The 24,690-nt window shown below is 45.3% G+C and overlaps 1 protein-coding gene across 1 annotated transcript in view; it reads right to left on the bottom strand.

Moving 5' to 3' along the window:
• PIEZO2 (piezo type mechanosensitive ion channel component 2) overlaps positions 1-24,690 on the bottom strand; it is a 345,750-nt gene that overhangs the window by 261,398 nt on the left and 59,662 nt on the right. The window contains exon 2 of the mRNA XM_059894050.1: positions 22,386-22,481. Within this exon, the coding sequence (XP_059750033.1) occupies positions 22,386-22,481 (96 nt within the window). The remainder of the gene's footprint in view (positions 1-22,385; positions 22,482-24,690) is intronic.

Here is a 24,690-nt window from a genome sequence, read left to right as displayed (position 1 = left end):
AAAAGAATATGAAAAAGAGGGACTTCCCTGGTGGCGCAGTGGATAAGACTCTGGGCTCCCAATGCAGGGGGCCCGGGTTCAATCCCTGGTCAGAGAACTACATCCCACATGCATGCTACAACTAAGAGTTCGCATGCCACAACTAAGGAAACTGCCTGCTGCAACTAAGACCCAGTGCAACCAAATAAATAAATTTAAAAAAAGAATATGAAAAAGAATGTGTGTATATGTATAACAGAGTCACTTTGCTGTACAGCAGAAATTAACACAACACTGTAAATCAACTATACTTCAAAAAAAATTTTTTTTAATTAATAATCATGAGAACTTACACTTTTGAGGACCTGTCTTATGCCAGGCATACCTGACATTAATTATCTTATTTAATTTGAACAACAAACCAATGAAGTGAAAAGCTTCTGTGAATGGCAGAAATGTAAACCCAAACGAACACAGCGGCTGAGCGCCTTCTGTCCCAACATGGATTTTCAGGTCTCCAGTATGGTCTGTAGGACAGAGGACTACATTTGAAACAAATGAAGCTCAGGGATCTTTTAATGAGACCACAGGGATTTCTGCAAAGGAATAAATTCCACTTACCCTGCTCTGGCCATTCATTTCCATGTCTGCAGACAGAAGGTAATAGCATCCTCCCATTACATCTGTACCTCACCTGGGAATAGGATGTGCTGAGTGTCAGCCCCTGCTGTCCTGGTGCAGGGAACTATTCTTGGACTGGCCCAGAGCAAGCGTATAGACTTCAGCCACTCTGGCTAGTCTAAGAGCACCAGGGCAAAACACACAGATGCTGCTGGGAGGATTTTGAAACAAAAAGACAGGTGTGTGTTCCTTCAAAAGGGTAGTATGATCAAAGCCAGAAGGCAAGTGCCTTTCAATTTGAAAACATTACTGTACACAAGCAGAAACTATCTGTACACACGTGCATGCGTGTGTGTCAAAGTGTACATGACTGAGACCTTGAGTTATCTAGAGAAAGGCTATTCTTGCAGACCACTCACCCTAGATGCTTTTTTTTTTTAATTATTTATTTATTTATTTATTTAATTTATTTATTTTTGGTTGCGTTGGGTCTTCGTTGCTGCACGGGGCTTTCTCTAGTTGTGGCGGGTGGTGTCTACTCTTCATTGCAGTGCGCGGGCTTCTCATTGCGGTGGCTTCTCTTGTTGCGGAGCACAGGCTCCAGGCACGCGGGCTTCAGTAGTTGTGGCACACAGGCTCAGTAGTTGTGACTCGCGGGCTCCAGAGCACAGGCTCAGTAGTTGTGGCACACGGGCTTAGTTGCTCTGCGGCATGTGGGATCTTCCCCAACCAGGGCTTGAACCCGTGTCCCCTGCATTGGCAGGTGGATTCTTAACCACTGCACCACCAGGGAAGCCCCCTAGATGCTTTTGAAGCCAGACATTCAAGAACCCTTTTGGAACCTGGCCATTAAGTCACCCACCCTGAATCCACAGTAGGCCTGAGCAGGACTGTCCTGGTGATTCAGAAGAGAGGGTAGAAGGATGCCCAACCCTTCCCAGCCAGGACAGCTCTCAACTCTCCTCCCCCTGCAGGTCAAGCACGGGGGGACGGGGCACCAGTGACCAGCGCACCGGCCATCCTTCTTCCGCCTGGTCAGACAAGGACGGGTGGGGAGGGTATAAGAGCTGACAGGCCCTGAGCATCCCCTCTGAGCCCGACAGTCATGTCACGGGATGCTCTCTCAACAGCCCTGGGGTGGGCACTATTCTTACCTGCATCTCACAGATGAGAAAACCAAGGTGCAGAGGCGCCAAGTGACTGACCAAACCCTAAGCCAGTCAGCAGGGGAGGCAGGATCTGATTCGAAGTTCGTGTAATTCCCAGTCTGGACACACGGCCACGGAAATTTTAGATTCTGGGGCCGACTCTGGTTAGTGAGGGTGGGGACTCCCCTCCCTCCCGCCAACCAAACACAGACGAGGTCTGGGGTCTGCACATGCGTCCCATCTGTTACCATGTGCATTTAGAGTGTGATGGATGTCAGAGTTAGCATGATGTTGACTTAGAGAAACACATGTTTCACCAGATTTTTGACAGCGCTACCTACGAACACAGGAGGGGCACGTCCTTGACAAATGTTTGACTCCTGGCAACTGTCTCAATGCCTGATGTCAAAATAACTGCATTGCACTGAAAAAGCCAGTCTCAAAAACATAAACAGTCTAACAAGAGTCAGACGTACACAGTGCAGGCCGGAAACGAAGCTCTTTCTGCCCGTGAACCCACTGTCCCCAGAGCACAAGCCCTGCTGTCACAGCAGTCCCTCCCGGAGGAAGCCACAGTTTGACTGAAAACTAGCACATGACCCACCAGCCCTGGGCTGCTCAACGCAATTAGGTGTATCACTGCTGCCCGCAAAGACAGGTCACGCCAACCAAGTAGCGGTTTTCCCAACATCCCCCCCGATATACCACCTGCAGATTTTCCCGAGCTGGGTTATAACTCAACAATGGAGAAATTTAAACAATCTAATGTTGTGATGAGTTGAAACTAATGGGAGAGAAAAACTCAGATTTTTAATTTTGATACTTTGTAAAAGTGCCCAAACTCCAGGCTTCCTCAGTGACCTCCTCACCCCGTGCTGTGCGGACAATTTCCCAGGGGACCTGGAAACGACACTGGTCTCTTCGTTCTGCAAAAGGTAGTAAGTACTGCCTGCTCTTCTCTTCTGAAATATCTGACCCCAAAGCTTTACTTTGCTCTCTTCTGACTTAAACAGGAGCTACGTTATTTTCTCTATGTAAAAAGGAGGAGTAAAGTCCATTTATAAACTAAATCAGCTACCTTTTCAGCATCGTCTGGGCTCAGTCCTGCCCACCCTCTCACCACCCCTTAGGGGAGCTGAAACAAACACACAGGCTTTCCTGTGCTGCAAAAAATCTCCCAGGATGGACTATGCGGCCCACATCCTCATTCTGAAATTGGGTGTCATGTATGTGTTCACCAAGCTCTACCTTCCTGACTGCCGAGCAGGTTCCTTTCTCAGCAACGACAGAAATGAGTGAGGACAAAACTCAAGACCTTCTCCACTCCGGTTCTCAAGTGCATGGAAAGCCAATTCATCTGAGAGAACAAGTCACTCTGCAGAGCGTACAGCTAGGGATGGAGCCGAGGGCTACTTGGGGCTCCTCCGCCTGGAATGGACACAGCGCAGTGGGCGGGTGCCCAGAGAGGGGAGGTTCCAGGCCAATTATCAGGAAGTAGAAAGAATACCAAAAGACCTCCAATATGAACAGGAAGTCGTTTTGTCCCTGAAAAAGGCCCACAGAGGGTTAAAAAGTAAGATAATGATGATGAATCAATGTCCCCAAAACTCGGTACCTGTGGGAGGATGCACGACACAGGTGCAACACATACCTGTAAATAAGTGAACTCCTAACAAAGCACCGATACCCCGACCTAAAAGCCCATGGGTTCTCCCCTAAGGAGCAGCAGTAACATCTGTGCTACAGGCACTTGTCAGAGGCAGAAACTCAGCATCTGCCCTTCCTACCCTGCCTGTGAGCCAGAAGTCCGTGTCTGGAGGTGGGCCTCGGAGCACAGGCTCGGCCCCGGCAGAGCTGGGGACACGAGGGAACAGTCAAAAGCAGGCCCTGGTGCAGACAGTCGGAGCCACCTGGAAGCCCAGGTACAAGCTTGCCAGGTGATTCTACATGATCACGGCACTGAGAACCTTGGCCAAAAGCAAATGCATCCCTTTGTTGCCTTGGAGAATCTGAATTTTCATCTTGCGAATAAGATAAGCAAGGAAATAGCTGTGGTTCTTTTATTTACTGAAGCGATTGTCAGAGTGGGGTTCACAGCCTCTAACGGCCTCCTCTTCCTGAGGATGAATACGTGGAACCAACTCCAAGCTGCAGCGGGAAGAATTGCTCCGCTTCTGAGAAACCCACTAGTTTTCATCCCAGGGACTCGGAATTCTTCACAAACTACTTCCCTCTTTGACCTGACTACTTAAATGCTTGGAGTTTCCTATGAACCCACCTCTGCTAAAGTCTGCAGAACCTTGGGAATTTTATCCCTGGATTTATCTATTTTCTATGCTATGTATCATGCTATATGCTATTAGATGGATAGAATAAGTCATTTTACATCCTATTTGGAATAAAGAGAGATATAAATAAAAGATCAAATATACTTAATTAAAAATTATATAAGTATTTTGTATGGAATTTTTGACAGTCTTGAAGGCACTGAATTATTGAAGGCTGGTTTCACCAGTGTAACCAGCATCGTCCTATTAAGTTTGTCCTGTGGAATAAACTGGGAGAAAGTAACATTAAAATTAATTTCCAAAATATAAAAACAGCTCAATATTTTTAAAAAAAACAATCAAAAAATGGGCAGAGGATCTAAATAGACATTTCTCCAAATAAGACATACAGATGGCCAACAGGCGCATGAAAAGATGCTCAACATCACTAATCATTGGAGAAATGCAAATCAAAATTACAATGAGGTACCACCTCACACTGGTCAGAATGGCCATCATTTAAAAGTCTATAAATAATAAATGCTGGAGAGGGTGTGGAGAAAAGGGAACCCTCCTACACTGTTGGTGGGAATATAAATTGGTGCAGCCACTATGGAAAACAGGACGGAGGTCCCTTAAAATCTAAAAACAGAGCTACCATATGATCCAGCAACCCCACTCCTGGGCATGTATCTCGTAAGATGAAAACCATAATTTGAAAAGGTACATGCACCCCAATATCCATAGCAGCATTATTTACAATGGCCAAGATATGCAAGCAACCTAAATGTCCATCGACAGAGGAATGGATAAAGAAGATGTGGTACATATATACAATGGAATATTGCTCAGCCATAAAAAAGAATGAAATAATGCCATTTGCAGCAACATGGATGGACCTAGAGATTATCATACTAAGTGAAGTCAGACAGAGAAAGACAAATATCATATGATATGGCTTATATGTGGAATCTAAAAAAATGATACAAATGAACTTATTTACAAAACAAACTCACACAGAAGTTACCAAAGGGGAAAGGGGAGAGGGAATAAATTAGGAATTTGGGATTAACAGAACAGATACACACTACTATATATAAAATAGATAAAAAGGTCCTATTGTATAGCACAAGAAACTATATTCAATATCCTGTAATAACCTATAATGGAAAAGAATCTGAATATATATATATATATATATATATAAATATAACTGCATCACTTTCCTGTACACCTAAAATACTGTAAATCAACTATACTTAAATTTACAACATAAATAAACAAATAAATCTGGGTGAGAAGTAAGAATACGACGGACAGTATCACACGGTTTTCACTGGCTCAAATACTGTAAGAGGTCCTCAGCACACCCTAAGACTACTTTAGCATCTTAGTTTCTGTATAAATTTCTTCTTCTCCAGATCCCAGTCACCAGAATTACTATAAAATAACACAGTCATCAAAATCATACCACCTATTCACACAGAATTCATCATATTATATTTGGATAATGTAAATTACTTGCAAAGAAGAGCCACAAACCTTCAAACTGCTGAGCGGAGCAATATTATTTCTAAGGTGTATTTTCTTTCCCTAATTTTTAACCCAAACTTATTCAATGACAGGAAATTAAAAGGTAACCATGCCCCTGGCAAGTGTAAGCCAAGGCCCTTATTTAAGACTCTCCATTCATTCCAAAAGTTTTAGGTCCAATCCCAGTTCTCCTTTCCCCCCACCATTTTTCAACACCCATGAGCTCTGGGATACGGTTCCCTGAATGCAAACTTCCTGCGTGAGGACAGGTCACACCTCTGGGGGAGGCATGGCACCGTAGCCATCAAACAGCACGGTAGTTAGGGAAGAGCCCTGAATCAGAATTCCAAACTGTGGAATTCTCCTCTGTGGGCTCTGCTACTTCTTACTTGGTGGCTTTTGATGAATTATGCAACTTCTCTTCAATTCAATTTATTCATTGGTAAAATGCAAAAGAAAAGAAATGAAATGAGCTCCATGCAACCCATAAGTATAGTTGAGACAGACAAATTAGATCACATATGATGCTTTTAGAAATTATAGACTTCAGAAACAAATTTATGGTTACCAAAGGGGAAAGGTGGGGGAGAGGATAAATTGGGAGACTGGGATTGACAAACATGCAGTGCTATATATAAAATAGATAACCAACAAGGACCTGCTGTACAGCACAGGGAACTCTACTCAATATTCTGTAATAATCTATATGGGAAAAGAATCTGAAAAAGAATGGATATATGCATATGTGTAACTGAATCAATGTGTACACCTGAAACTAACACATTGTGAATCACCTGTATAAATATAAGAGAAAAATTAAATTAAAAAAGAAATTATAAAGGGCAATGATTAATTTTTCCAATTTTTTCCATGTTTCCACAGATACGTATCTGATGGGTCCTTACACAAAATAAGGGACCCAAGGGCATTGCCTACAGCATGACTAATTTACAAAATTGGTCCTAACAAAATTCACACTGTCTGTAGGATTCCACAGTGAGGATGAAAAGAAAGGAAGAGGGAAGGGAGAAGGGGAAAGAAAGGGGGCGGGAAGGAAATACACTGGGACACTTAAGAGTCATAAAGAGCAAGGTGCGGTCTGCACACACGCAGCCCAGGGGCAGAGCTGTGCTGGGCAATGATTAGGTGGCAGGAGCACACGCTCTGCAGAACTTAACACCCGGGCACTGACTGGACTTCTTCCCAACAAATGAGACGTTCTATAGGCAGAAAGAGGAAAAAAAGCAGTGCCAAGTTCCAGAATATGGTAGAGACATCGTTTTAACAGATTTCTTGAAAACCAGGCTGCTTTGGGGAAGGTTTCTGTGATGCCCCACGTTCTGGCTTTATTTTACAGTATTCTCTCCTTGCAAATATTCAGGCAAACCCTGTGAATTCTCCTAACCCATTCTCCCCTTTCTTCTCATCCCCTGGACCTAAGTAACCCCCTTCTTAAGTTGGATCCATTTAAAATGCACACGAACACACTCCCACACATGCACACGCACGTTTTCTTCCCCTTTCCATCACCACCCTCAGGATCAAAAATTAGTAAAGGGCCTCCCTGGTGGCGCAGTGGTTAAAAATCTGCCTGCCAATGCAGGGGACATGGGTTCGAGCCCTGGTCTGGGAAGATCCCACATGCCGCGGAGCAACTGGGCCAGTGAGCCACAATTACTGAGCCTGCGCATCTGGAGCCTGTGCTCCGCAACAAGAGAGCCCGCGATAGTGAGACGCCCGCGCACCGCGATGAAGAGGGGCCCCCGCTTGCCACAACTAGAGAAAGCCCTCGCATAGAAACGAAGACCCAACACAGCCATAAATAAATAAATAAATAAACCCAAAGTTAAAAAAAATTATCTTTATTTTTCTAGAAAAAGGAAGTATAAATGAGTCCAAGTAAATGGGGTTAGTGGGAACTGTCTAAAAGGCCTTGAAATGCCACAGTTGGAGCTGTTTTGGAGAAAGCAGCTCCCTCTGGTGGAAACAGAACCTTGTCTCTGGACGGGTCACATTACACAGGCCAGAACTTGGGGTGTCTTCTGAAGGTGGGAGGACGAGGAGGAAGAGGAGTCTGGTGTTGGTATTTGGATGGTCCATGGCAGGTGGGAAAACTGGAAAAAAAATCCTGAACCACTGAATGGCTTGTCTTCAATTAAACTGCTCTCACCACTGCCCCTAACCCTCTGGGGTGACTGGCCAGGGGGACCCTGAACGGTGAGGTGCAGGTACACGTGGACAGCTGGAGATTAGATGATGCCACACTACTCACACGCTCCCCAAATTCAATCACAAGGCTCCAGGAAGGAGGAGAAAGAAAACTGCAGACCAAGCCCAGGAGCTGTGAAAGGCCCACACAGATCGGAGGAGGGGCGTACTGGGCAGCGTGGCCCAGGGAGGGACAGAGATGTGATTTCAGAGCAAAACAGCACATACAACCCATCCTGCGTTCCAGACACTCACTCTCATTGTTTCTAAAGGTCAGTGGGTTTTTTAACTAAATAGTTCGAACTGGAGGAAACCGTGATTTCGTCATTGTTTATTTTCCAGTATTATCGCCCCGCATCTGTGGTCTTTTTGTGTTTAGACTAAATTTGTTCATTTTCCTGCTCTGTCAATTGTATGGATCTTCTTAATGTGGGAAAATAGTACAAATTATTGTTGCTTGAATACCACTTGTAAAAAATATAAACATGATATAATTTGGAAAACTGAGTAAAACATCCTGTAAGGAACTCATCTACTTGTTTCACCTTCACCTCATTCTCCGACAGTGACATCTGTGCAGGCACTATCTATATTGACACTTTGTGCAAAATGCAGCTACATCAAAACTTATACCTGGAACTGAGCAGAAAGAGTGTCTACGCACCCATTTTAACCATGTCCCCACTGTCCTGGTCAACAGGGCCATATTCCGAGCTCCTGGTAGGCGAGCATCCCCTGTCCATACATCTATTTCACACTGCTCCTTAAAGGCCAAACGTTCTCTCCAGGAAAGACGCTGTCCCACAGGAGGAAGGCAGTGTGGGTCACCGTGTAACCATCTCCCCCAAGAGTTATAACATGTGTGTTCATTCAGGCCAGTCGGAACGGGTGTGTTTGATGGGGCGTCACTGCAGTATCATACTCTTTGGGAGGCAGGAAAGGGATGCGGGAAATAAAACCCACAGCAGTTGCCGTGCATTGTAAACCATCACTAGGAACCTCGAGCTAGTGACTCAGGGACCACAACCAACCTGCTAAGTTGAATCAAATGTATAGTTAAATGAGTCACAGAAAATAACTTCTTTAGTGTATTCTTCTGCTGATAACTTTTGGTTTCAGTTTTATCAGCATGCTGGCTCTAACCCCAAAAGAGTTCAGCGAAAAATGTTTTGGCAAAAGAGGGGCATATACTAGAGACAAGTTTAATCGGCTAACTCGAAGTCCAGCCTGATCCCATTTCCAATATGTTTTGCTGTTATCATCCCATATTTGTATGAATGAATAGCTGATAGGGTAGATCAACATTTTGCATGAAACTGCAAAGCAGAGTTTAGAAATGCTTGTCTCCTGGAGCCCAAACTGAGCCAAGTAAATGGTGACTTGAAAAGGTGGGGCGTCTACAGCCATACACCCTGAATGCGCCCAATCTCGTCTGAAAAGGTGGTGAATAGCTCCTTCCTGACACACACACACACAAGTATGATTATTATTAGGGCTGCCAGATTTAGCAAATAAAAATGCAGGACATCCAGTTCAATTTGAATCTCAAAAAAAAATGAATAATTTAATTTTTAATAAGTATGTTCCATGTAATTGGGGACAAAATTATACAAAAAAATTATTTGTTACTTATCTGAAATTCAAATTTAATTTGGCCACACTTTATTTTTTCCAGTAATCACAATTATTACATATACATATGTATGTACGGCCTGTAAATAATTTGATTGTCATTTTGTCAGAGAGATTTTGTCTCTGTGTAGGAGAGAGGTTGAGAGAGAGAGAGAACAAATCTATAGGTTAAACAAGACTTGAGAATAAGAAAAATTCATGAAATTCATGGGGAAAAAGTATCCACTTTCTCCCAAACTATATATACTTCCTGAAGTAAACAGAGAGCTTACTGAGTTTTTTAATAATCCTATTGTAAGTGAAAACTGTCTCATCAATATGTTGGTACTGACGTTATCCAAGAGTTCTGATAACAATCCTTTCATAGCTTTCATAATTAGGATACATTAGAGCCATAATTGGGGATACAAAAATGTAGGAGACAGTTATATATATACACATATGTATAATTATATGTTTTATATATATATATATATATAAAATCTGACAAACATCTGGCAAATTAACCTAAACCTCTTCCTCGTTTTTAAGGTGGGAAAATACTATCTCTTAGGATATTGTGAGTATTATAAGAAATAATCGGGGCTTTCCTGGTGGCGCAGTGGTTAAGAATCTGCCTGCCAATGCAGGGGACACGGGTTCGAGCCCTGGTCTGGGAAGATCCCACATGCCGCGGAGCAACTAAGCCCGTGAGCCACAACTACTGAGCCTGCGCGTCTGGAGCCTGTGCTCCGCAACGGGAGAGGCCACGACAGTGAGAGGCCCACGCACTGCGATGAAGAGTGGCCCCCGCTCGCCACAACTGGAGAAAGCCCTCGCTCAGAAACGAAGACCCAACACAGCCAAAAATAAATAAATAATTAATTTTAAAAAAAAGAAAGAAAGTAAAAGGTCTTTGTGAAATGTGAAAATAAATAGCATTATTATTACATTAATGAGTCATTTAAACACTGAAAGCTTAAAAAGTGCAAGCTTCTTCCACAGCCCTCCTCTGCACCATTCCTGTAAGGACACTAACACCCAGCACATCCAGAGGTAGATCTGTGTCCCAGGTTTAAAATTCTAGGCCTTTAAGAAAAAAATGCAGAAAAAACACAGCTAATTGCAAATCAAATATAGAGAACACTTCACCAAAGAAGTTGTGACAACTTTACAGAGGCTCTCCCTCAGCCACACAATTGTCCAAGATGTCTTAATATAACTCACCTTAAAGAAAATTCTAGCCGCAATTTTAGGAAACCCCTTGCAAACAGTATGACCGTTCTCCTCTCCTACTTCAAGCTCTATGTCACTAGAACCCTAAGCCCCAAATTCTAGTGCAAAACGTATACAGTTAACTCTTGTTATTTGCAGTAGTGATGCTCTATGATATTGCCCTGAACACTGAATGGGATGGTACGGGGAAATAGAGTAGGTTCCTGGGAGCCTCTGGTTACAACATTTTCATCAGCCGATCAATACGTAACCTGTTTAAAGACACCTTATTCAATAGATTCATCAACAGTGAACTCATGGCCAACAGCACTGTGACCCCTGCTTGAACACGGTCTCTCTGATAAACGTACTTTCTCCATAAGGCACATCGCAGCCTTCTTTTTTTTCATTTTTTTTAAAATTGAAGCATAATTTATTTACAATGTGTTAGCTTCAGCAGTACAGCAGTGATTCAGTTATATATTGATATAGATAGATAGATAATTCTTTTTCAGATTCTTTTCCATTATAGGTTATTACAAGATATTGAGTAGAGTTCCCTGTGCCCTACAGTAGGTCCTTGTTGCTTATCTGTTTTATATATAGTAGTGTGTATATGTTCATCCCAAACTCCTAATTTATCCCCCACCTTTCCCCTTTGGTAACCATAAGTTTGTTTTCTATGTCTGTGAATCCGTTTCTGTTTTGTAAATAAATTCATTTTTAGATTTCACATATAAGTGATATTATATATTTGTCTCTCTCTGACTTACTTTACTTAGTATGATAATCTCTAGGCCCATCCATGTTGCTGCAAATGGCATTATTTCATCCTTTTTTATGGCCGAATAGTATTCCATCATATACATATACCACATCTTCTTTATCCATTCATCTGTCGATGAATACTTAGGTTGCTTCATGTCTTGGCTATTGTAAGTAGTGCTTCTATGAACACAGGGGTGCATGTATCTTGTCGAATTAGAGTTTTCATCTTTTCCGGTTCTACACCCAGGAGTGGGATTGCAGAATCACATGTTCAGCCTTCTTGCACTTAGAAGCACAGGACAGCACTTAGCACTACTCTTGGGGCCATTTTAAACAGCAACATCACCAACACAAAGAACAGAAACGTGGTACACATGGCACTAGCTAGACTGCAAACAGGACACTTGTTCACAGTCTGAGCTGAACCCAGAAGGAGAGCCTCGCCTTGACCTTCCCCGGTTGCACGTGAGTGGCCAGCAACTCCAATCCCTTGCCGCTCTGCTTGGGTCCGACAATGACCATGAAAGCTGTGTGACCATTATTATTTTGGGGTCACAAATAAATTTAATTCACAAATACAGAATCGGCCAATGATGATGGTCAACTGTATTTAGACTTTAGAATGTAGTCTAAAAAGTTAAACTTATCCTTTAGTATTACCAAATGGAGAGTAAATTTCTGGATTATAGAGCTATGTTGTTTACTTTTGCTTTCTGTTGTATTACCAGTTCTTAACATATTATTTGCAAAGAGTAAATGCCTCATAAATATTTGTCACATGAATGAGTGAATGAATGAATCAATCAGTACTTCATCCTGTCCCCCACTCAGTGTAAGTCTATCTTTCTGTGACAGATGATCCCAGGAATTAATGCAGCGGACTCGTTCATCGAGATTCTGTTAGGGTGTTACACACAAAGACCAAAAAACAGCAAAACTCCGGACCACAAATGTTTAAATTCCCCAGGTAACCATTCTCTAATCATCCCTCCTTCCAATGAGCCGCTGCCCCGTTTCCAAACAAATAAGCCTAGCCCAGCCCAGCTTTCAGAAGCTTGGCCTCCTTTCTCCCTTCTGCTTGTACGTGAGCCGATGAAAGGCCTTTGTAAAAGCTCTGGCTGCTGAATATTTGATGAGCAGCATCTGGCTGAATGACAGAGCCCGTCACTGCTATTTAAAGACAGGTGCAGCCCACCAGCCCCCATCACCATTGTCAGCTCATCAGATGAACGAGTGTTTGCCCAACACTTGTTTCCATGAACAAGCAGCCAGCGGCGACCAGCATGCATGATCATGCCTTCCAATAAGCTGGCCGTTGAATGAGCCTGGCAGCAAACAGATAATTAATCCTCACCTATCACGCAGTCCGCTAGCGAGTAATTGTGGAACAAAGGAACAGCAGAGGCAGGCGGTAAGGCCTCCGTGACCGGAAGACCCTGGTCCTGCGGCTTCGGTGCCCATCACTCCGCCGTCCAGACCCGGCCTTGCCATTAGCCGCTTCCTCTGCTCGCTTTCTGCCTCTCAACTGAGAGGAGCAGTGATGGATCTTTGCAGCCTCTGCATGGCCAGGTCCCTCTGGGGAGGCTGAGGCCGGAACCTTACAGACTAATGGCTGCCGGGTAATCACTCAGCGCACTTCTCAAGAACGCTGAGGAAGTTAGGAGGGGAATTGACAGGATCACGTTGAGTAAATGGGGCTCATCTTCAGGAAAATTGTGTGTTGCTCTAAAATGTGCTTTCTCCTCCTTTTTTTTTTTTTGCAGGGCCACTGCTGGCTCCCCCCACCCATGGGACGCCTTCCCCTGGAAGCACACAATCCTGTACTGGAGTAGGGACCCCTTCTCCTAGAAGCACACAATCCTGTTTTTTTGGTCAGCACAACAGGGGCCAAAATCCAGCCTTCACGGGCCCACCTGGCCAGGGCCCTGTGTCAGCAGGTCTTAGATGACCCGCTCGGGCCAGGGACACAGACTGTGGAGGGAGGGAGGGCAGCAGGGCCGGGGAGAGGGAGAGGCTGGGGTGCAACTCGGTGATGGCAGAGGCTCAGACGACCCCAAAGGAAGCTCCAGAGCTGAGACAGCAGGACTGTCCCAGAACAAGGCAAGGAGACGCCACCATAACCAGTCATCAAAATGGGGGCCACATCTACCACCTGGAGGGACCCTCTCAGCTTGGGACGGTTCTCAGAGATGGACGGGCAGGGCCTTGAGCCCTTGGCCACCATCATGCCAGACAATGGAGAGAATCAACGCCTTGATCCTAAAGAGGCGTGTGTGTGTGTGTGTGTGTGTGTGTGTGTGTGTGTGTGCGCGTGTGTGTGTGTGTGTGTGTGTGTTGGGGGCAGGGGTCTGGGCAGAGCTGCTCAGATCCGCTGTGGGGCAGGGGACATCCCCACCCAGGCGGCAGCACCAGCTTGCCAGGCGCCCCTGAATCTTAGAAGAGCAATTTTCCTCTTGCAGAGGCCATTAGATACAAAGGAACCCGATATGATGGAGAAGAGAAGAACAGTCCTTTGCACCCAGTTGCCAATGGACCCTGTAACCCTGGCCATGGGTGGCCAGGCTGCAGGGGGACAAAGAAGAAGAGGCCACTCCAGGACACACACATGCCCGGACTCCAGGCCGTCCTCCTGCAGGTCCGGGGCTCTGGGCGGGCCTCCAGGCCAGCCCACTCTGTGTCACCAGCATCATGGGCGCCAGGCCAGCAGAGGAGGCGGACAGTGGCCGTCCCCAAATATTCCTTAAGTGCACAGAGTATTGGCAACTTGAAAGGCAGGATATATATTTAGGCAAAACTAATTTTAAAAATAAATGAAGAGAGTGAGAATGGAAAGGAGGGAGGGAGGAGAGGGGATGAGGAGAATGGAGGGAGGGGGCGTGCTAAACGGTGAGCTGGGCGCTCACAAGGACCAGTGTCACGGTCACCGGGGGCACCAGCACCCGGCCAGCCACCCACTACAGATGCGCAGTGATGCTCATTCAGTGAACAAAAGAAATCGAACACATACTGTGTATCAATATCATACGACATAACCTATTGAATGAGATCAAGAAAGGTGAATGGTCTTTTAGTCAATACATAATAAATGAATAATTTTTAAACATTCAGAAAAAAAACTTATCCTTGGGATTCTCTTCTCTGCTTAATGCTGAGCAAATATCCTAAAAGGTGGTTTAAAGTACAATAATTGTCCACTTATATTGTCATAAGGCAGCTGGATTACATGCAAAATCCCTCCACTTATTTTCACTCTGTATTAATTTTATAATAAAACCAGTCAAAGGTGGGAAATGCCTCGGTCGGTAACTGAATTATTTATATTAGAAGCTTTCACTCATTGGATCAAATTTTTAAAATGTTCATTTCAGGAATTATTCATGAACCTCTGTGTGTTTCACAGCTTCTCTGTCTGTAAAATATAAACAATACGAATTCCTATCTCACAGGAGTGTTAGAAGGACTCAGGGAGTTACTGTCTGGAAAGCTTGGGGGAGCTGCCCGGCAAAGAGCAAGCATGTGTTATCTACTTATTTTTCTTCTAATGAATAATTCGCACTGTTTGAAAGCTAAATGTAAGTTGTCATCTCAAAGGGTTCTTTTGTATGCATCTGTGCAAATACACGTGGGTCTGTTTAAGAGAAATAGTTCCCCACGAAGTAAAGCCTAGACTCTAACAAGTGAATCCATCAGAAATTAGTCTCGTCCAGACTTTGAAGTAAGTCAACTTCAAGACTGCAATAAATTGACTTCAAATACACACAGAAGCAAATCAAGTCAGCTGAACCCTTTCAAAGGGAAAATAAATTCTTAAAGTAAGAGAAGAGTGATGATCTCCTTCTCTGGGCTCTTTAACCATTGTTTAGCACAGAGCACAGGGCGGCGTGTCCATGAACTTGACCCCACTGGCAGACCTCTTAAGGTTCTGATCAAGACCAGCACCAGGACTCAACACAGGAGGAAAGCAGGACTCTGAGAACCGAAGGAACCTGCCCACAATCGTGCTGTTAATTCACATCCTGGGGCCAGAGAGACGGTGCCATTTACCGTACAGCGTCCAACTACCCAGGACAGCGTTGACCAGGCACAAGTAAATGTTTATCAAGTGAGTAAACAAAAGAAAAGTGATTTGAAGCGTGAATCAGCAAACTGACATCCCGTCCAGGTGACCCCCTTCCCTGTCATGACAGACAGCATCTAAATAACAGGTGAGGCCACACTGCAGATTTGGTTTATCACAGCCAGATAAAGCACAAAGTTTAGGACTTGTGAAAACCTCTCCTTAGTCATATAATAATACGACCCAATGTTTCCTGAGCTGAGAGTTATATGTGTTGCCTCAAAGTTCTTCTGTGTCACTGAATAGTCTTTGCCAAATCCAAAACAACCACCGCCCCCTCAAAGGGACAGATAAAGTAACCTAAAAGACCTATCACTAATTTATTCAAAAATTCAAGAAACAAGCATCTACTCATTTTGGTAGCATTCTGTTTGGTCGTGAGCTGATATTGGTAACAGAACATCTACCCCAAATAATTTGCTCAATTAAATATTTTCTTGCCTTTTGCTTTATGATGACATAATAAACCATAGTAATAATAAGCCTAATGGTATAAAGACTAACAGTGTTTTCAACAAAAACCAGATGCAAGCAGTTTAAAATATCTGCTACTATTTCCTCTCTGACGTCTAAACACGTCTTTACAAGTTACAGACCTCTTTGCCTCTTCATGTCGGCAAATGGAATATCATTTTTCTTTTCTCAGGGAGTCTTTAGTGATTCTGGTAAAGCGTACCCTGGGTCAGAACCTCAGGGCAAGGCCCTCTGGTGATTATTTTACACACACATATACACACACACACACACTCTACTCCATGATGATTACAATTTCCTCTTAAACTAGGACCCCCTGTTCCGAGATGGAGAGAAAATATTTTTCCCTATCATCTTGGAATAACTTTGGCAACAGTTTACAAAAGTGAATTTGACCTGCTAAAATTTCACTTGCTCACAACTGTCCTCAAAGCACAATGAAGTCTCTCCATTACCACCCCTGTCTAGTTCCGCCCCCTCCCAAATGTTGAAAGAGATCCCAATAACGAGAAAAACTACCTTCTTAATAACTTCTGAGTGTAAACACAAGCAAATGCAGAAAAGGAACTGCTACCTTGCTCAAGATAACAGAGCAAAGTTAATTAGAAAAAAAAGATATTTCAGAGACCCACTCCTTTCCTAACGGGGAGGAGAAAATCTTTTTCATGAAACCCCATATTGAAAAATATTTGGAGGGCAAATCCTGAAAGTTTCGCCCTTTTGTTTTCCTTTGGCAACCTGACCGCCTCAGCCGAGGGCTGGACCCACATCTGTGTTTCACCTGCTGCGGGAGGACCTGGCCTTCATAACTGAACAGGGAGACTTAAATTAAGAAAGACCCACCCAGCACCCAAAGCCCTTCCCTTTCCTCCACCACTGGGAGTTCTCTTCTCACCTACTAATGTCGTCCGATTTCAGAGAAGGCTCCCAGTGAGTATGGGTCCTTGGTCTAGAAGACAGCTTTGCTGTTAGAAATAATTACCCTCCTTAGACAACACTCATCTCTGCTCCTTTGGCGTGTGTGAGTGTGTGTGACATAAACATTTCACACGTGAACTGATTAGATGATGATGCTTCTACGATATCTTTGCTGTAGGTCAACGGCTAATATTGCCCAGCAAGTGTTGTAGTCTTGACGTTTGGAGAATTCCTTTTCAAGCAGCCCCCAATAAGTAAATGACACTCCCCCAACAAGAATGGAGAAGATCCTCTCACCCACCCCAGCCTGCAGGAGGGCACATGAACAAAGACAAGCTGCAGGCAGGACCAAGCAAGCGATTTCCAGCAAATCCCAGATTTCACACTGTAGCCAGATGTGTGTCTCTCACCCCAGACCCCGGACACTTTCTTGATAAAGTTAGAGCTGTCGTTTATCCAAAGTGCATGCAAGGATGTAAAACTTTCTGTTGAAACCAACTGAAAAATACTTGGGGCTCTGAGCATTTACAAAATCAAAATCTAATAAAGTATGGTCAGGTGCAGGGAATGCAGCAGTCCATCCCAGCTTTATGAGGAAGGCACCCTCTGACCCGTGGAAGGGATGGTGAGGTGGGGTAAGACCAGGAGATCAGGAGTCTAGACCGGCCCAAATGTGACTAAGTCTCACTAATCTCCTTGGTAGGAGGAGGGAGCACCCACACCGGCCCCTCACTGTGCAGTGTTCCTAGCTAGTTGGTTAAGTGGATTTATAACCCAGTGTGTTTTTATTTTTCTTTCCAGAATGGAGTGGGTCCTGCTTTTTCAATGCATGATTTTTCTAACCTCTAATTAAATGCGTTAGCACACAGGGAGTGCTTACAACAGTTCCTGGCACATAGGAAATGTGACATGCTATTAGCACCCTCAGTTCACGGATCTCTGCAGATACTATCTCTGAGCCTCTGGTCTGGGCCAGGTAGGCGCAGCCTGACTCTTGTAGTCAAGATTCCCTGGTAGATCGAGCTAATCAACACCTCCTTCAGGATGCTGCCTTCTCGCTTCCGCATCTCATTTTGCCTGACATCCTAGATCTCGTCTATCCACACAAACCCATCATGGAAAGATGTTCCATGTGTTTGTCATTCGTGTGTATCAACCGTGGTGCTCTCATGCCAATAAATCTTAAACCTCCTTGTCAATCATGAGGAGTCACCTTCAGACACTTTGTTTTATACTAAATACTCTGGGTTTTGTCTTTTTCTTTTCTAAAATTGACATGACTGATTTCATCACCAGTTTTTCCCTCATCAAACTTGACTCCAAATACTATGAGATCAGACCCTCCTTAAAAGGACAATGGTTTGCCACCATTGAGCCTATTTAAGGCAAACTCTAAAGGCAACTGCAGAGGACTAATTTGAGGTCAGTTCAGAGAAATGACAGTGTCACTGGAATACATCTATGGCTTCCAAAGACAACCTCTTTGAAAGAGCTACCATTCAATGAAATATATAAGAGCCAGCATGTTTGGGAGGCCATGCCAGTGAAGAACCATGTTTTCTTCTCATTTTTATCCTCCACAAACCCAAACATAGCGTTCCGTGAAGGGCAGTCTTTCAATGAACATTTGTTGAAAGAAATAAACAATCACACTTAATAAGATGTATTTTCTATATAACATACACGTATGTCATCAATCTGCACTGATGCAAATGAAAATGTCTCCTTTAAACACACCCATATTATCTCTTCAGACCCTTGTGCCCAGGGCCTGGTAATCTATCAGCCAACAAGTATTTATTAAGCGAGTGGGTTTCCCTCCACCCTTGCAAATCCTGAGAATGGTGTTCCATCCTGGGCATGAGTCAGACAACACAGTAGTTAAAAGCGTGGCCACCCACACAGCGCCTGTGTCCTGGGGCTTGTTCTTACCCCGCCCGAACTCAGGCTTTGTCTGTAACATGAGGATTTCTGATAATAGTTTTTAATAATAATAGCAGCTCCCTCAAAAGGTCATTGTAGGAATTAAATTAATTGATGCCTGTAAATAATAATACATACTTAGTAGGCAGTGCCACTGGCTCTCTAGTAATTGGTTACTTAATATAAATATTATTTAACAAGAAAGGCTGGAAATCACACAATTCTTAGTTGATATCTAAAGAGCACAAGGAAATATCTTGTGGTTAGGACTAGCTATGAGATTAAGATTTCTAAATCTCTGACGTTCAAAGTAATAATGTTGTACCTCAAAATAACAGTCATATTGTCATGAGCCAGTATGTAATGAGTATATACAGTATATGGACTTCTTCCACATCTCGTACATTTTACCACTTACATTCCATCCAAAGAAAATACCAACCCTCCCACCATACTGGCCGATGGGGGTACTCATTACACATAAGGTATAGGGAACCTAACATGCGTCTGGTTAAAGAACTTAATATCTCATCAACCTGGAATATTTGGACCACCCGAAGTTAATTATATATTAGTTCCTATTTAATGGAGTGAAGTCTCAATTTAAATGCAAAGCACACTGCTAACTGAACAGCAAGCAAAGATTTACTGCCCTTCCTACAGTATCATAGGCTTAAATAAAATGCCTAACGTTGTAAGGAAAAGCATAGAACATTTTGATTTCTTCAATTACTCATATCCCCTGATCCCCAGTAAATCTAAAATAGCAAACTCCCATAGCCTATCCCCCTGCCCCGAGCTTCTGTCCCCAGAGGACAGACAGGTATAGGTGATGAACTGTTCTGTGACGTTTGCTCTCGTGGAGGTTGAGGGAAGCAGAGGACTAGGGTTGCGTTCCTAAATGCTCCTAGAGCTCTAGACTCTAGAAATGAATGCGTTCATTCATTCACTCCATAAATATTTACTGACTGCCTGCTACACAACAGACGCTGTCTCGTGTCCTGGAAATGCAGCAGTTAACAAAACAGCAAAATCCTAGCCATCTTCAAGGGGGTGCGTTAGAAGGGACTCAGTGAATAAATGTTATCAAAGTGGGGCCTCGGCTCAGCCTCGGGTGAGACCCTGGAAGGCCGAGGGGCCAAGGAGAGCATCCCAGGAGCCGAGAGAGCTGCCTGGGGGGAGAGACTCCCAGCCCAGGGAGAGGGGCTTCGCTGAGACCCCCTGGGCACTGTGGGATGCACTACACCAACATCTGACTCTTGCTGAGAAATCCAAGGAGAAAGAAGAGAGGGAGGAATTGCACACTGACTGATGGCAGATTCAAGGTGCCTCTCCTCCGGGCCCCAAGTGTGCATGCCTGCGAGTGTGTGTGCATGTGTGTGCGTGTGCACGAGTGTGCATGTGTGTGTGCGTGTGTGGCAGAGGCCCTACACCGCCAGGCAGAGCGGATGCCGTTGGGTTCTCCCAGATGACACTGGACTTTCCTACCTGTTTGTGAGAAATGAGTATCAACAGGAACTTGAAAGGTCGAGTGTGTGTGACCCCGAGGCCCCCTGCAAAGCCACACAGCCATCACCCTTCCGGGCCCATCACCGTCTGCGCGGACGCCACACAGGCTTCATCCTGGCCCACATGGCCCAAGCCCTGGACCCCACCAGAAACGCCTGGCCTGGGTGCCTCGAATCACAGATGTGGAAACGCCGGATGGAGAGTCCTACATGCTCACAAAAGTCATATGGGGGCCTCCCTCCCTCGAGTCCCTGTGCATTTTCAGACACAGCAAATAAATGAGGTTATGAGGTCTCAGCCACGCCCCTCAGGAAGGACGGAAGGACAGGACACACAATCCCAGCCCTGCCCCCAGGTACCGACTGGAAAGATGCCTGTGGGCTCCCTTTGAGCTGTTCGTCTCTCAGCGCCTGGGAGGGAGACATGGCAGACACCTGTGCACCGTGATGCTGTCTGTGCTCTGACCTTGTGACACTTCGGTGATTCAGGATATTACTCCACACACACAGGAGCTGCTCTTTGCCTCCGATTTCACGTTTCACCTATGAGTTTCCTGACCGTGTGACTCCCTGAGCTCCAGGCACAGACGATGGGCCACTGACACACACAAGGACTAAGCCGCACATCCCAGGCCACCATCGCCCCTACAGAGACCACTGGGCAGAGCAGGGCTGGGTAGTTTGGGAAGAAGGCAAAGCCAGGCGTCATCACATAAGTATGAAGGGGAATCCCACTGACCTGGTTTCCAGGTAAAACAAGGGGACACCCTGATAGAAAAGCAATGGATCATTTAATGGAGTACAAACAGGTACTCATTTTTAAAGCACTTAATGCTAAATATGTATGAAACCTTCTTTCTTTAAAACATGAGCTCCCAGCCATGAAATAGGAGTCACCTGTATGTTATCAACTTGGTTCTGAGGCCAGAAGCTACTATGTTTAAACATCTTTGTTTATGTTGGACTCTAGGAATGAGGCTGGAATGGGTGGGGTCCCATAAACAGCATATTTTTGGTTTGATGAGGATTTGTATAGACTCACATTTCTCTAGTCCTTCTTAATTTTGTGTATTAAGGATTTAAGTGACTTAGAAGAGCTATTATTTAGATTCTTCCTAAGGCAGGAAAATCAACATAGCATCTGCAGTCCTAACCATTGGGATGAATGATCAAAAGACCCACAATCAATGTAATAGTCAGGGGGAGAATCGGAGAGATAAAGTCATGATTTTATGCTCTGTTTACACCAAGTCTTTACTGCTTTTCCTGAAGAGTCAGCACCGTGGGCTGGCAACCCGAAGCCATGGCCATCCCCAGGTCAAACCCAACTTTGCATCCCTTCCTGTAAACATACGGTCATCACACTCACTAAGGCACTGGGCACAGTCCTTATTTCTTGTAATGGCATTGTTTTGAAAAACACTGAATTAAATTAACTCAGTGCGGTTTAACTTCTATCTTTGTGGAAGAACTTCAAATGTGTAAATGTACCAACCAGACCAGGCTTCCTCATCAGGGCCTCGGGAAACAGAGGCACTATTTCTTTCTGTGCCTTCAGGTGCTTGGAGAGCAACGGGGAAGGGATCTAAAGGTTTGCAGGAACACGCCTGAGAAACGAGAACTCGAATCTCTCTCTTTCTGCACTTGATTGAGGCACATGTGACAGCTCTCAGCTGACACGTGAAGCAGCCACAACCGCACCCGGCTTCCTCCCCAGGTCTCCTGCTCCGGGGCTCAGAGACCTCTTCTCTGCCTGCCACCTCCTTCTCCCCAGCAGAGAGAATACACAGATCTGTGCCACTGTTATCACCCCGTCTGCCTCATTTTAATGACAGCACACTGAGTTGCTCTTAATCAGCCAAACCCTTCCAGACTGTCTGCAAACCTACAAATACAGGCCTGCCAGGGAACCTGTATGGGGAAGACAGCTGTGTGAGTGACAAAAACATGTCACCACCAAGTGCCACACAGCTCTACTGCTGAGACGTGTGACCCCGCTCCCCACTGGACCGGCATCTCTCCCATCAGATGACGACAGCCCCGGGGAGCCCCCAGACACACTCAGCTGTGATACAGAGTAGCAAAGGTCTCTTACCTTGCATGGTGGCTTTGGTTGGTTCTGAGAACAGGGGGATGAGCAGGAGGTAGATGAGGTAGACGAAGGAGAGCCCATTGTACCGGAACGCACAGGCTGCGGGGGGAGAAGAGGGGAGAGGCGTTAGTGACGGACAGCCTCAGGCATCACGGCACCAGGCGGCATCTCTGGAGCAGATCTTCAAACAGGAAGGAAAAACGGAGCATCCATTCTGTGCCCATCATTACTCGGAGCGTGATGAGAAACGGGAATGAAAACGCACGGTCCCCGCTCTTAGAACCCAACCAAGAGGGCAGCATCGGCGTACCTGATTGAAGGCAGGCCCGAAATACGTCACAAAGTTAAGCTGGGCAAATTAAAATTGCTACGGAAACACAGGCAACGGGGCTGTGAGGGTTTGAGGCGTTCGCCTAAGGCTGTGGATGGAAGAAGAGGTGAGACTGAAGGGGAAGAAAAGAAAAGAAAAGATTTGCCAAATGCTCTGTGGCCGGGCCTGACCCCAGTTATCTGATTAGTCCCCTTCTGATAAGGAAGGCTCCCAGGCCCAGAGACTCACCCACTCCCTGGGAGCTCCCAGCGAGGAGGTGACGGAGACAAAACTAAACTCAGGCCCCAAGTCTACGCTTCTTGCTCTGCATAGCTCGTCTTAAAGGGAGCACGGCAGGTCAGAGATGTGCTCCTTCCCTCCCCAAGCTCCCCTTCCTCATCTATGAAATGGGTCTAATAACCGTCTCTGACTCAGAGGCTTACGATGAGGAGTGAAGGTTTAAACGCTTGGCCAGGGTCTTAGACCCGGGAAGCCCTCGAAAACACGAGCAACTGTGGTGAGGATCCTTGTTACCAGACAGGGAGAGGGTGGCGTGCAGCATCCATGTAGAAAGAAAATGAGCGCCTTATAGCAATTAAAAGTAAACTTACTGGATGAATAAAGAAAGGCTGAGGGGGGAGAAGGAGTAAGTATGCGTGTGTGGATGAGATCGGTTTAACGGATTCACAGGATGGAGAAGTGTTGGAACAAATGTTAGTCGGAGAGAAAGTGGAGAGAATGTGGAGCTGAAAGAACTAGTCCCTGACCATCTGGATCAGGAGGAAACATTTCAGAAAGAGTAATCTGAAGACTGCACGTGGGCTGGACGGGTGGGAAGAGAAACTTCAGTGTTGCAGCAACAAGGTGTAAATGGTGCAGAAACAACGGAACTTAAGAAGCAGCACGTGGAATAAAAAGGCATTTGGTACAATAAATATGGAGAGATGGGAAGAGAAATTACACAAAAGTGACGCCAAGGCTCACGACCACGGTGATAAGGATTCCTGCCGTGGAGGAAAATAAGACATTTAAGGAGAAAGTGGTAAGTTAACCTTTAGACACATTCACGGAATCCAACCGTGGGACTCAGCCCTGATGGAAACAGTCAAGGGACAGAGTGGGCAGGATCGCTGCTCAGTGACCCGAGAGGGACGCGGAGATGGGCCCTGAGCAGAGGGGTGAGTGGGCAGGACAAGAGAGGATGGACTCTCCAAAGCCCACAGCAACAAGGGGAGGCAGCTGCCTACATGGGGGGGACAGGGGGGTGAGATGGGGAAGGGAAAACGGGCAGGTACGGAAGAAAAAGGCAGCAGAAAATTGAGGACAGATGGGAGAAAAACCGGGGAAGTCCATTTTCACAAGAAAAGTTTTCACGGAAGAAGTTTACTACAACAGAGAGAGGGGTTGGTCATTTGATCATCTGTAAGAGTGTCCAGGACAGCCTCCAGAAAGGGATGCAGACCCAGCAGGGGGATGGGAGTTGAGAGACGGAAGCACAAGGGGAACATCACCAGGAGCAGGAAACAAGAGGGCTATACAGGGGCTCACAAGGCCACAGAGGGCTGAGCTGGGGAGACACAGCACAGGCAAGGCCTGGGTGCTCCTGCCCGCAGAGTCAGAGCGTCTGGGACCTGGGGACAGACCAGAGTGGGATGCACATGGCATTAGGAGATGGGGTCCCGGCTGCTGGTGGCTTCCTTTGGACAATGACAGGCAAGCAGGGTACAGTGAGGGATGCTGTGGGGGGAGGAAGGAATCAACAGAAGTGCTTTTTCATCTCGCAGGGGTCGTGCACATGATGGTAGCTTTGTTTACCACCGTGGACACTCCCAACCTCCTTTATGAAAGACCCGAAGCAGGAAGAAACTTCCACACTATCACTGGACAGGAAAATGTATAAATGAGGCAAAATAAAAGAGCAAGAACCCATGTTTGGATTGTCTTTCTAGCTATTTTTTTCTGTCTCTTATTTCTCATCCAGAGTTGACGTTCCCTAAC

This window comes from Balaenoptera ricei, chromosome 14, assembly GCF_028023285.1.
Source record: "Balaenoptera ricei isolate mBalRic1 chromosome 14, mBalRic1.hap2, whole genome shotgun sequence".
Classification (NCBI taxonomy): Eukaryota; Metazoa; Chordata; class Mammalia; order Artiodactyla; family Balaenopteridae; genus Balaenoptera; species Balaenoptera ricei.
The sequence above is the reverse complement of the archived record's forward strand: the minus strand, read 5'-3'. Positions and strand labels throughout refer to the sequence as shown.